We start from the raw sequence: 14,402 nt of genomic DNA, 5'->3' as shown, positions 1-14,402 counted from the left end.
TGCATCCAGAAAGCAGGCATTCTTGCTGGACACATGACTGATCCCATTATAGTGAATAGGGATCCGGAGGGCCCCAGCGGTGTCCGGCTATGCTGTATACGACAATTCCAGTATTCTGCTCCTCTGCTGGAACAGACTACCACAGGTAGCCCAATATTATTTAATGTAAACAGGTAAAACTATCTGAGCAAAACTAATAATCAGTATGACAAATAATGTAACCCCCACCAGTCCCGCTGGTCCTAGGACTTGCTTATTAAAACGCGGGTAGTTAGATTGTAGTTGACTGCTGCCAAGATATCATTCTCAGTAAGTCTGCCAGTGACTGTAAAATAATAAAGACTCTTAGATGTGCTTCTTACATGTAATGCAGGTGATCTGGAAGGCTGTTTCACATCCACCAATAACATTATTATTTTCAAAAATAAACCCATTTTTGGCATGCAAGCATTAAGTTTAACCAAGTTGACTGGCCGGATATTTAAAAAGTTTAAGAACACACCCGTCTGCTTTATGGGAACATGAAACATTAAAACCACATTAGTAAAGGGGTAAGATGGGAAGCCTATTGGTTCAGATCATAAAGTGAAACTTTGTGGTCTGTCGGCAACAGTGTAAAATGTAGATTCTAGTTTAGGATGTCAGCACCTAGAAGATCTCTGCACAGCTTACACGCCATAATTTTCTATTTTCTAGCATGAAACATATGAGGGGAGAATTACCAACATAATTAAACCTCTTCATCTTTAGGACGGTACTGCACCACATTTTTTTCTGAAATCTATGATTTTTAATCTAGGGCAAAGAAAAAGGTAAGGGCAGCATAAAGGTCGCCAACGCCACCAGACAAACCTATACCGTGTCTGTCTAGTTTCTGTCATTTTACAGGACAAAATAACGCCGCATGCTGCACTACTGTGTCCAGCTTTTTAACAGAAACTACAATGGAGGCTCCTAATGAAACCTTCAAGGCAGTCATGAACCCAGTATTAGGCTCAATTCACAACACGTCTGGCGTGTCAGAAGCGTCTCCCTATTTGCGCGCCTAATGCCTTTTTTTTCTATTCAGCTGTATACTTTCCAATACAAGGGCATCGAAAAGAGAAGACACAAATCTCCCATATGTTGTGCAGTATACCTTTTATGTGCAGTATACCTTTTATGTGCAGTATACCTTTTATCTGAATCAATGGCAGACATGTGCAACTTTATAGCATCCAGTTTTATGCAGCCAGCCTTCGTAAATCCAAAGGAAGTTGGCGTCATTAATCATTAGGAGTCCTTCAGGCTCTCTGATAAATAACTCTTTGGTTAGCTATCTGCAGATAACTGAGGCCTGTGTCATCCCTGGTTATGACAATAAAGGTATATAGTGGAAAACCGGCACTCTACATCTGTCAGTAATACTAAGGAAGCAATATACACAGATGATAGTAAAAAATATGTATTTATTTTTATGAGAATACGTTTAGGAATGGAGAGTAAAGGGTAGAAGTTCTAAAAATGTAGAAGTTCTAAAAAATGAGGTTCTCAAAAGTAAAAATGATGATTTGCAATATGCGGCAGTGGAGGTGCACAGTGACAAAAATGTGCAAGGTGGGAATGTGACAATGCGGTGATTGTCTAGTGGTAATTTTCCACCTTCAGTAGGTACAGTAAATGGCTGTGTCCATTTGTGTGCAGTCCATAAAAATTGTCTTTATGTATCACCATAAAAAATTGTCTTTATATATCACCAGTGTTGGTCACATAGAAAAATGTATATAGTATATGGATAGAACGGTAAAAAGATAAAAAAGATAAAAAAATATATAAGTGGTATATCAGTCGGGTGCTGTACTTAGTGTGGCGTCCCACACATTTTGAAAAGACTGCACCCTGACTGTTTACCTTCTTTGTGGGGTGTGGATGTCCTGGCTGTTGGAGCGACCTTGCTGCGCTCAGCGGTGTCTGTTTCCCGGTCTTTCTCGGCGTGCCGCGTGGGTATGACGTCACTTCTCTGGCGTCTCACGTGTCTTTGCCGGACTTGTTTTTAAGATTTTCGCTGGTGGTCTTTTTCGATCCAGAGGACTCGGGTGAAGTCAGTTATGTGGAAGCGCTTCCAGGATAAGGTTCTTAGCAGGTTTTTAGAGGGAGGTCACCAGACGCGTTTCAAAGGACTTAGCTGCCTTCTTCATCAGTGGTAGCCCTCTGACTGCCGTTGTACTGCCTTTTATGCTGCTGGTGGATCTTTCAAAGACCTGGACTGGATCTCATTTTATATGGTCCAGACTTTTGGGTGTGATGGTTCCATCGAAAATCTGGATAAGTGCTGGTTAGGTGTCTTCTTTTATTTGCTTTTTTATGTATATATGTTTGCTGCTATTGGCAGTGTAATGTGTATGCTGGTTATTACTTTGTTTCTTTGTTATGGTTTCTACTTTGATTCTACGGTTTTTGCAGTGTCTATGTTTACTGCGGTACCGCTGCGTTATCTGCTAGTTATGTATTTTTGTATTGGGGCCTGTTTGGAGACCCTAGTATGGGTTCTGTGGTTTTTCTTTTGCTACCGCTGTGTTTTTTTCTGTGGTTTCTTCTTTATTGGTTACTAGTCTCTAATATGCTCTGGATTCTGTGCTTTTTGTCTTTCCTGCGGTATTTTGTCCGTGTTGTGTTTTTATTTTTTGGGGATATTTGGTATCTAAGAGACCTTGTGTGGTTTTTGTTACCCTGCGGTATTGTTGCAACGCATCACACCCAAAAGTCTGGACCATATAAAATGAGATCCAGTCCAGGTCTTTGAAAGATCCACCAGCAGCATAAAAGGCAGTACAACGGCAGTCAGAGGGCTACCACTGATGAAGAAGGCAGCTAAGTCCTTCGAAACGCGTCTGGTGACCTCCCACTAAAAACCTGCTAAGAACCTTATCCTGGAAGCGCTTCCACATAACTGACTTCACCCGAGTCCTCTGGATCGAAAAAGACCACCAGCAAAAATCTTAAAACCAAGTCCGGCAAAGACACGTGAGACGCCAGAGAAGTGACGTCATACCCACGCGGCACGCCGAGAAAGACCGGGAAACAGACACCGCTGAGCGCAGCAAGGTCGCTCCAACAGCCAGGACATCCACACCCCACAAAGAAGGTAAACAGTCAGGGTGCAGTCTTTTCAAAATGTGTGGGACGCCACACTAAGTACAGCACCCGACTGATATACCACTTATATATATTTTTTTATCTTTTTTATCTTTTTACCGTTCTATCCATATACTATATACATTTTTCTATGTGACCAACACTGGTGATATATAAAGACAATTTTTTATGGTGATACATAAAGACAATTTTTATGGACTGCACACAAATGGACACAGCCATTTACTGTACCTACTGAAGGTGGAAAATTACCACTAGACAATCACCGCATTGTCACATTCCCACCTTGCACATTTTTGTCACTGTGCACCTCCACTGCCGCATATTGCAAATCATCATTTTTACTTTTGAGAACCTCATTTTTTAGAACTTCTACATTTTTAGAACTTCTACCCTTTACTCTCCATTCTTATACGTATTCTCATAAAAATAAATACATATTTTTTACTATCATCTGTGTATATTGCTTCCTTAGTATTACTGACAGATGTAGAGTGCCGGTTTTCCACTATATACCTTTATTGTCATAAACCGCTTTTCTGATTGGGTGAATCAGTTCAGAACCAGAGCACCTACACATTGTATTGATCAGGTGAGCCACCAATAACCCACTTTCTCTCATCCCTGGTTATGCAGAGACCATGCACCAGTTTTATTACGGTCTTTTTACGAGGAGGTTTAATAATAAAGTAAAACTGCATGTTAAATACTTTATGGGAACCTGCCAGCTACATTATACAGCAGTATTCTGAGAATTAGGGCTCATGCACACAAACGTTTTTCGGGCTGTATGTGGAACCATTCATTTCAATGGGTCCGCAAAAAAACGGAAGTTACTCGATGTGCATTCAGTTTCCGTATGTCCGTTCTGCAAAAGAGTAGAACATGTCCTATTATTGTCCGCATTACGGACAAGGATAGGACTGCTCTATTATGGGCCTGCTGTTCGCAAAATACGGAATTGCACATGGACTTCATACGTATTTTTTGCGGATCCGTTTTTTGCGTACTGCAAAATACATATGGTCATGTGCATGAACCCTTATGTTAATGCCTCATGCACGACACCATATGTCAGTCATGGTGAACCTTTTAAAGGCAGAGTGCCCAAACTGCAACCCAAAACCCACTTATTTATTGCAAAGTGCCAACAAAGCAATTTAACCTGAATACTATAGTCCAATACAGTATATCCTCTATGTACTTTATTATTTAGCTATAATAGCTGCCTACATTCAGTGCGCGGCCTGTGCCGTTCATAGCGCGCCCTGTGCTCATGAATGGCAGGAAAGGTCTAAGGCATATTGGTACACCATAGACTTTTTCCAGAGTGCGGGTGCCCACAGAGAGGGCTTGGAGTGCCGCCTCTGGCACCCGTGCCATAGGTTCGCCATCACTGCCATATGTATTTTGGGGTCCACAAATTGTGGATCTGCAAAATATGGATACTGTACATGTCGCTTTTTTTGCCAACCCACTGGGTCTGTGGTCTGCATTTTTCAGGCAATTATAGGACATAATCTATTTGTGGAGTGGACATACAGATAAAGAAAGCACACTGATAGTCTGTGTGTTTTCTGTATCCATAAGTCCACAAAATGCAGACCACGGGTCCACTGAAGTCAATTTACCGAATCCGCAATTTGAGAACAACAAAACAGTTACAGTCGTTTGCATTAGGCCTAAAGGAGTATTCCCACAAAGACCACTTAAGATCTATCCACTGGACCCATACCAATCACAAGAACAGCAGCCCTGTGTCCAAGACTCTGAATGGTGTAGCAGTGAACATGTTTAATGGCTGCACCATCCAGATGGAGGGCACAAGACCCCTGTTCTCTTGACTGGGGTCCCAGTAGTCAGACTACTCACTACCTATCACAGGCTTATTACCTATTCTGTGGATAGGTGATAAGCGGTCATTCTGGGAACAAAGCTTTAAACTCACACAACCAATGCTGTCATCCAGTGCTCTATTCATGATGATTTCTCACCATTGCCTACCTAGGTGAACATTTTTGTCATGTTGTGACAAAATACATACTTAAAGGGATTCTGTCAGCCCGATTTTCGATACTGAGATTTTGGTATCCTCATATTAGTCTCCATTATCTCATTAAAAATATAGTATTAAAACTAGTTTTACCCTTACCTGTCGTTTGATTTTTGATAAAAATAGGTTTTATGTATATGGTAATTACCTTCTTAACCTGCCCAAGGGGCTGTCCCTCCGGCTGTTTGTGCCCAGCCGCGCCCCTGATCTCTAAACCCAGGGCCACCCCGCTGTTAATTTATTCCCTCCTCTCCGGCCCTTTTGTTTTCTTCTCAGTGCGCCGTAATCCCATACATGCGCTGATGTCACATATGTCCGGGCCCGTGCAATGTCTTGGCAGCAGCCTCATCAAGTGTGATCAGTGTATGCGCGGGATTACGCCGCACTGAGGAAAAAAAAAATAAGGCCGGAGAGGAGTGAATAAATAACAGCGGGCGGCACCGGGCTCAGAGATCAGGGGTGTGGCTGGGCACAAACGGCTGGAGGGACAGCCCCTTGGGCAGGTTAAGACGGTAATTACCATATACAAAAAAAAACTATTTTTTTATCAAAACTGAAACGACCGGTGGGGGTAAAACTAGTATATTTTTAATGAGATAATGGAGACTAATATGAGGATACCAAAATCTCAGTATCGAAAATCGGGCTGACAGAATCCCTTTAAATGAACACATACCTTTTCTCCACATTGCTAGGACCAGAAGGCAGTTGGAGGTAGAGGTAGAGTTTCTCAAGATCTGTAAACTTCTCAACTTCTTGCTACGCAAATAAAAAATGTGAAAAGCAAAAGTTTAAAACCCAAACATTACAAATATATAAACATTAAAATGTATGTACATTAACTATGAAAATTCAAATTGCAAAGGCTAAAACACTAAACTGACAAACCAAATGAGAGGGCAAACACTAAACGGTCTTCTGAAGTTTGTGAAAACAAGTTGTGGACAAATCTGACAAAGAAGCAACTTGGTTTAGGGATGAACAATCGCTTGTACCTATAAAGAGATGATTGCTGCACGTAAATCAGAGATCAGGTAACGATCAGGAATGAACAGATCGTTTTCTATCGCTGCTCACGCATGGGCCCCTGCAAAGGAGCCCTGAGAGTACAATCACACACTGTTGAAACGCTGCAGATTATCTGCAGGAGAAAACAAACCAAACGGTGCATTTTGGCATAGATTTCTTTGCAGAAATGGTCTGATTCAATGCAGATTTCACTCTCTGCATTGCAAAGGGTGATATCTGTAACAAAAATCCACAACAGAAATTAACAGGCTGCAGCGTTAAAATCTGCAGATTTTTTCCGCATTAACTTTGCTGGTATGGTAGGGGGATTTTCTGCATGCAATTCCGCAACGGAAAATGTGCAGCGTATCCACTACATGTGAACTTACCCTAGGACTCCTTGTAGCAGATAATTTCTGAAAGGGAATAAAGAGCTGGGTATGTTGAAATACAACATAACCACAGTAAGTCCTTGTTTGCAGTGACAGCAGATGTCTGCCGGATTTGTTTGCCAACTGTAACCATGGAAACACATAGCACCATGGGTTAGGCTCTGTTCATACTTCCATCTGATACAATGGACACCCATTATAAGTGAATAGGGTCTGTTGTGGCACCAATGGTGCTTTTCTGCTAGTATCATAGAGCAAAAAAAGAACTTTTAATCCAAATGTTAAAGGGAACCTGTCATCAACTTTATGCTGACCGTACTGAGGGCAGTATAAAGTACTGACAGAAATGCTGATTTCAGCGGTGTGTCACACATCAGTTAAAAGTAAGTGATTGCCAAGAACCAACATCATAATCATTGCAGATCAGGCCTGGAAAAGTCCCGGCCACCTGAGAAGAGTCCTGGTTATCCATGAAGTCCTGCCCACCTGCTGATGACTGACAGGCTTCTACCTAGTTTTCTCCCTTTCTCTCTAGGAGAGAACTGCCAATCATCAGCAGATGGGTGAGAGCAGGAGATTAGGAATAACCAGGACTCTTCTCAGGTAGATTTGACTCTTTTCCAGGCCCAGGCTGCAATGATTATGATGCTGATTCTCAGCAATCACTTACTTTTAGCTCATGTGTGACACACCGCTGAAATCAGCATTTCTGTCACTACTTTATACTGGAGAAAACCAATGATTATGGTTGAGGCCATCAGCGGTATCTAATATACACCGCATAGAAATATCCACCGGAAGACGCTGGACTGATAGGTGCACATCATACCACCTACAACTTCCTGATCACATGGACTGTCTATTACAAGGCATCGCCGCAAGTCACGTGGGACACCACGTTGGTACTGCGAGACTACACGGGACGCAGGTACACGTAAGACAGGAGACATCCGATACACCATCCGGTGGTAAGATCTTTCAATTACGGTGTTCTAAGGGAAGTGCCAATCGACTGTCTGGCGATGTAATATATGGTCACCCATTTGGCCTAATAGATACGGACCGATACTCATCCATCTTAGGCTACTTTCACACTTGTGTTGTTCTTTTCCGGCATAGAGTTCCGTCACAGGGGCTCTATACCGGAAAAGAACTGATCAGTTTTATCCCCATGCATTCTGAATGGAGAGTAATCCGTTCAGTTTGCATCAGGATGTCTTCAGTTCAGTCGTTTTGACTGATCAGGCAAAAGAGAAAATCGTAGCATGCTACGGTTTTATCTCCGGCTAAAAAAAACTGAAGACTTGCCTGAATGCCGGAACCGGCATTTTTTCCCATAGGAATGTATTAGTGCCGGATTCGGCATTCAGAATACCGGAATGCCGGATCCGTCCTTCCGGTATGCGCATGCGCAGACTGAAAAAAAGGTGAAAAAATAAATGCCGGATCCGTTTTTGCCGGATGACACCGGAAAGACGGATCCGGCATTTCAATGCATTTTTTCGACTGATCAGGTATTTTTAAGACTGATCAGGATCCTGATCAGTCTTACTAATGCCATCAGTTAGCATACATTTTGCCTGATCCGGCTGGCAGTTCCGGCGACGGAACTGCTTGCCGGATCTCTCTGCCGCAAGTGTGAAAGTAGCCTTACTTATCACTGCAGCGGGACGCCCCTGCTCACCCACATGGGACATTTGATTACAGTGCATGTTAATCAGATCATTGTCTCCTATACAGGTGACGTTTTGATATCCTTTGGTATTTAAGTCAGCATTTTAAATGTGTCATATATATATGTATATCGATTTATGTCAGCCACAGTTTAGACGTCTCTTTTTATAGGCCAATTTTATGTCATTTTTTATTATATTTGATGTTTTATTAGTGTACAATAAATAGTACTGTCTGCTCACCTGCTACCATAGGCTCCTTGATATTTGAGTGCCCCTCTACTTTTACAACTACAGTGATACCTCGGTTCACGAACGCTTCTGTTCACGAACAGAAAAGTTCATAAAAATATGCTCCGGTTCACGAACTCCGCCTCGGTTCACGAACAGGAGCCGCGGCCATTTTAATGCTATTTCCAGGCTGTCACATGGTCGTGACTTCCTGTAGGAAGACCGTGGAGAGAAATGATAATGTGGTCTCTCATTTCCGGAGGGTTATGCAGCGCAGGAAGAGACAAGTGACATTGGACAGATTTTTCAGAAAAACTGAGCCTGCAGCTAGGAGACAAAGGAGAGAGGAAACCCCTGAAGGAGATCCCCCTGATGTCCTTATGGAGGGGGACTCTCCCTCCAAACAATAACTGCCTCCCACCTGCCTTCCTCCATGCCAGAAGTCATCTCAAGCAAGGTTAGTGTCCTCTCTTTATACATTACTATACTGTACTAATGTGTATTGTAATTTGTTTCATATTTTTGTGCTTCAAAAACCCCCAAAAAAAGGTCAGCACGGATTAACCGGATTTACATTGAACCCTATGGGAAAATGTGCCTCGGTTCGCGACCAATTCGGTTCGCGACCAGAGTCAGTTCACGAATTAAGTTCGTGAACCGAGGTATCACTGTACTTTATACTGCCCTCAGTGCGGTCAGCATAAAGTTGATGACACGTTCCCTTTAAAAGGAGTCTAATGTTTAGGAGAGCTTTATATTTAATTCATTTTCTTTTTAGAAACATTGTAGCTGTATGTAAAATGTTAGCACAGGTAAACATACTCTTGATGATTTTTAACCAAATAAACATAGATACTAAAATATAATTTTTGATGTTTATAAGCGCCACAATTTTGTGTCGATATTTCAAGAGCTGCTGTGTGGGGCTCATGCTTGGTCTGTGACAGTTGTAGTCTGACCTATCTCTGCCTAGTCTTGGCTTCCATTCATGGGCTGCAGAGCAACCTTCCGATAGATATGTCCCATCGGTCAACAATAGCTACAATCATTTGTGTCACGGGAAGACAGAGATGGCAGAAAATGGTCTAAATCAGCCTTTTTGACCAAATCTCTAGTGTACGACCACCTGAGGATGGCTGACCACTCAATTTATAATTTTTTTGTGCAGGTTAGATATGGAAATAGGATCGAATCTTTAAAAAAAAGGAGTAAATATCATAATAGATTTATAGATCCATCAAGATTTGTAAGGAAATGGATGCAGAGATTATAGCACTGAGGGGAAATTAACATTCCATTTGCATCAGAATTCTGAAAAAGGCCAAATTCTGGTGAAAAATGTGCGGACAAATTTGCAACTTTTTGTCATTTTATGGTACCATGCCACCTTTAGGCACCTTTCACACGAGCAAGTTTTCGACAGGCGTGCAATGCATGAAGCGAACACATAGCACCCGCACTGAATCCTGACCCATTTATTTCAATGGGTCTGTGCATATGAGCGTTGTTTTTCACGCATCATTTCTGCGTTGTGCGAGAATCTCAGCGTGTTCTATATTCTGCGTTTTTCACTGCGTTTTTCACGCAGCCCTGGCCCCACAGAAGTGAATGGGGCTTCAGTGAAAAATGTATTGTATCCGGATGCAAAGTGTTTTTCACTGATGGTTGCTAAGAGATGTTGTTTGTAAAGCTTCCGGATTTTTTTTCCATGCGCGTGAAAAACAAACATCAAAACTGATTGCACCCGTGCAGAAAAAAACTGAAACACTGAACGTAATTGTAGACAAAACTGACTGAACTTTGCTTGCGAAATGGTGCGAGTTTCACTGAACGCGTCCTGACACAATCCGTATCGCTCGTGTGAAAGACCTTAGGGTTCCTGCAAATGGTGCAGATTTATATGCAGAAAATCTGAGTGAAATGTGCACAAAAACTGTAAAAAAATAAATAAAAAATCTGCACATAAAACTGCACTATTTATTGCGGTTTTGGTGTACTTTTTTTGTGTGGTTTTACTGTCTATGTTAACAACCCCATGGAATTCTATGGGGAAAAACATTCATTGACAATTGACATGATGCAGCTTTTAAAATCTGCACAACAGGTCAGTTTCCACTCTTAAAGGGGTTCTCCGGGCTTTTAATATTGATGACCTATCCTCAGGATAGGTCATGAATATCAGATCGGCGGGGGTCCGACACCCCCGCCAATCAGCTGTATGAGGAGACAGCGCGCGCAGTGCGCACATGCAGTCTCCCTTTTCTCTTCCTGTTCAGCGTCGCTGTCACATAGACATACAGCAGAGAGCAGGAAGAGAGATGGCACGCACACACTGCGCGCCGTCTCCTCAAACAGCTGAATGGCGGGGTGCTGGGTGTCAGACCCTTGACGATCTGATATTGATAACCTATCCTGAGGATAGGTCACTATTATGAAAAAGCCCCGAGAACCTCTTTAAGGAAAAACGTAACGTGTACATGAGATTTGTCAAATTCACTTTGCTAGTACTGTATTATGCCATGGTTTTTCTACACGAAATCCGCTGAGAAAAACCATGCTTAATCCGCATCGTTTGCAGCCACCCTTAAAACACCATCATTTAGAAAAGTGTCATCTCACTCTAGTAGGGGGTGGCATAAAAAAATGAAGTAACAATTCTAGATAAATTTGGCTAAATGCACACGATCAGGATTGTGTGCGCATTTGAGTGCGGAAAATCCGCACCTTAGGTCATGTACATTGTATTCTATGAGAATTTGAAATTTTCATTGCACACGATGTGGATTTTGACCTGCGGTGCGGATTTTAAAATCCGCAGCATGTCAATTTATTTTATTTTTCATGACCGGATTTTCTCCATTCCAACAAATCTGCACCAATTGATGTGGATTGACCTGCAGATTTCAGTGTGGATTCTCCGCACATGAATCCTAAACGTGTGCATGTACCCTAAAGAGGCAACATAAAAAACATGCAACATTTGATAAATGTGGTGCAAACTATGGCAAAGCAGACCCCGGAAAAACTGATTTAAAAAAAGACCCTTCATGATAAATTCCTCGAACTATGTCAGACACCGAGCCCTAGTATACATTCTTTACCTAATGTGCAGGAATATTTGTAACATAAGAAGAAGAAGCATCAGCTAAATCTCTGGTATCACTAGTTCTATGTCATGTTTCCATTCTGTAGTATTTCTCTTCTCCAGTGTGTTCTCAGCTTTCGTAAACTATCTGGTAACAGATTTATTATATTTTGTATTTGGCAGGAAGACATCAAATGTGGTCCAAATCCAATGAATGTGTTACTCTAGTATGACAAAGCATCAGGTCCAGCCTCCAGCACAGGCTGTATTTCCCCAAACCGCTGAAAACAAGTCATTGACTCTCTCTTAATCTGATTACGCTCTCCAAAATTAAACGCGGCTCTAAATACACCAAGTCTTTTAAAAATAAAAAAAATTCTGAGGGGCATACTGTAAGTAAAATATGTTTGTAATGAGGGTATATGCTTTCAAGGAGGGTATAAACTTGTAAACTGCAGATAGCAGAATAAATAAAAAAAATCTCTATTTCTCAAGAGTCTGCCTTATTCTTATCTATTGGTTTTGCATCGCTGCCCCATTGACTTGAATAAAGATAAGCTGCCATGCCAGACACAGCCCATGAACCAGAGTGGCACAGGAAAAGGAGAAAACCTAAATCTAATTCCCAACAACCCCTTTAACCAGCTCAAGACCAGCCATCTACCCCTCTTCCTGCACTCTGACCAATCAGTGTCGTTTACCAGCTGAGGGGGCGACCCTACGTACTTTGCCTGGTCCAGTCGGTGCTGACTGTGTCAGACTCTGCAGGTACACAGCCCTATCACTTGGTAAATGTGAGCCCCCGAGAATTGCTATTTTATGAAAAATACAAGTATGTAATAAAAAAAAAGACATGTCAGTAGAGTCGAGGGGTTAACTAGCAAAAACCACATGAAAACAACAAAAGGCTGTTGGAACTGTTGACGCACAATTTTCAGAGGGCATCACCACCTCCATTGAAAGCTACTGTGTGAACAAAGCCTTAGGCCTTATTCAGTGATTTCAAACAGTGATTGTGACCCAAATCAAGTGTGGAGACTACAAAGAAATAAGATATAACGCAAAGATGTGTTCCTGTTCTGTGTTTTAAAGGGAAGTGTAGTGTAATCTGGTAATCTGCAGGCCGCATGTTATAGAGCAGGTGGAGCCGAGAAGATTGATGTACCGTTTTTTGGGAAAAGATTCATTAAAACTTGTATTTTATTCATTTAAATTCCTGCTCATTCTGGGCTGTGAAGTCCAGGAGACGGTCCTATCAGTGATGACAGCCTTCCCTCTATGGCTGTGTATACAGAGACAGCTGTCAGTCATTCCAAGGAACGCTCCATTGCAATCGTTGCCCTGATAGTTGGCTCACAATCACTGACTGTATCAATGAGGCCTTACAGGCTGTCTTGTTTTAAACATCTATATAAAGTGATTCCTGTAGGTACTTTATTCCATCCAATTAGATCTCATCTGCTAAGAATCTACAATTAGACTGCTCAGCATATGACGATTTACAGGCACTTAAATGCTATAGAATAGAGGGTTTATAACGTAACTGGATAATCCGGCATACATGTAGGATAGCTTAATCGCTGTCTAGACTGAGATTATGATGGTTAATGCCAGTGCTAGAGAAATTACAAAGTAGACAATAGGCAGTGTAAAAAATATGTCTGTTAGGGCTCATTCAGACGGCCGTATGCTGTCCGCAAAAATACTGAATGCTATCCGTTTTTTTGCGGATCCGCAAAAAAACGGATCTGCAAAAAAACGGATAGCATTCAGTATTTTTGCGGACCCATAGACTTCAATGGGGCCATGTCCTGATTTTCACGGACAAGTATAGGACATGTTTCATTTTTTTTGCGGATCCGCAAAAAAACGGATAGCATTCAGTATTTTTGCGGACAGCATACGGCCATCTGAATGAGCCCTAAGTAATAATATTCAGAATTTGTCCAATAACGCACAAAAAGGTGTGATTCTATCCATTAGGATACATGGATAGTCTTGCACCAGTGTTGGGGTTAGATACGTTTCTAGGGTCTTGTACGGTCAATGCCTGTTAAGACCTCATTGACAGCCCATGTGGTTTGGGTTGGGTGTAGCACCAGCACAGCTAAAAAATTATTTACATACACTATTAAAAAATATATAATATATAAAAATACTTTTCATGATAAGATCTAGGTGAATGGCCAATTATATGACATTTCAAGGGTTTGACATGTTGAATCAAAAGTATTATAAAAGAGCCTGTAACTTCAATCAACGGCGTAAGGCCTCATGCACACAGCCGTTGTTTTGGTCCGCATCCGAGCCGCCGTTTTGGCAGTTGAATACGGTTATGTAGCATGAGAGACGATGGCTCCTTGACTCACCGTCCACTGTCAAAGTCCACAAGCCAATTGACCTGAAGTTTGTGAAAGGACAGCGCAGGTGTTGTGATGACATCATTATGACAGAAAGCCAGCTCCGGATGCAGATAGGAAGAGGTATTTGTCCTGCCTAACATCGCAGGCAGTGGCATGGAATGGCGATGAGCTATTTGATTTTGCTTTGCTATTTTAGTGCAGAATACTATTGGGCCATTATTACTACTGGGACGGGGTACTATGGCAGCTTTAGTACTAATACATCACTACAGGGGTGTTTTATTAGTGCTGGGGGCATTATAGGGAAAGTAAGATTCTGCTTTGGCGCAAAAACACTGGCGTGGACGGTCCGTGAAGTATCAAGTGATCTTCTTTATTTTCACAGATGAGCACATATGCATAAAATAAGGCGTTTCGGGGAATCTGAGGTCATCAGGTTACAAGATCTGGGGGCATTATAGG

General features: G+C 41.9%; 1 protein-coding gene across 1 annotated transcript in view; it reads right to left on the bottom strand.

Moving 5' to 3' along the window:
* The window catches only part of RFX7 (regulatory factor X7), a 99,595-nt gene that overhangs the window by 39,065 nt on the left and 46,128 nt on the right, over positions 1-14,402 (bottom strand). Inside the window, exon 3 of the mRNA XM_040413912.1 lies at positions 5,865-5,947. Coding sequence (XP_040269846.1) covers positions 5,865-5,947 — 83 coding nt within the window. The remainder of the gene's footprint in view (positions 1-5,864; positions 5,948-14,402) is intronic.

The sequence above is a fragment of the Bufo bufo genome, chromosome 1 (genome assembly GCF_905171765.1).
Source record: "Bufo bufo chromosome 1, aBufBuf1.1, whole genome shotgun sequence".
Lineage (NCBI taxonomy): Eukaryota > Metazoa > Chordata > Amphibia > Anura > Bufonidae > Bufo > Bufo bufo.
This window is presented reverse-complemented; position numbering and strand designations above follow the sequence as displayed.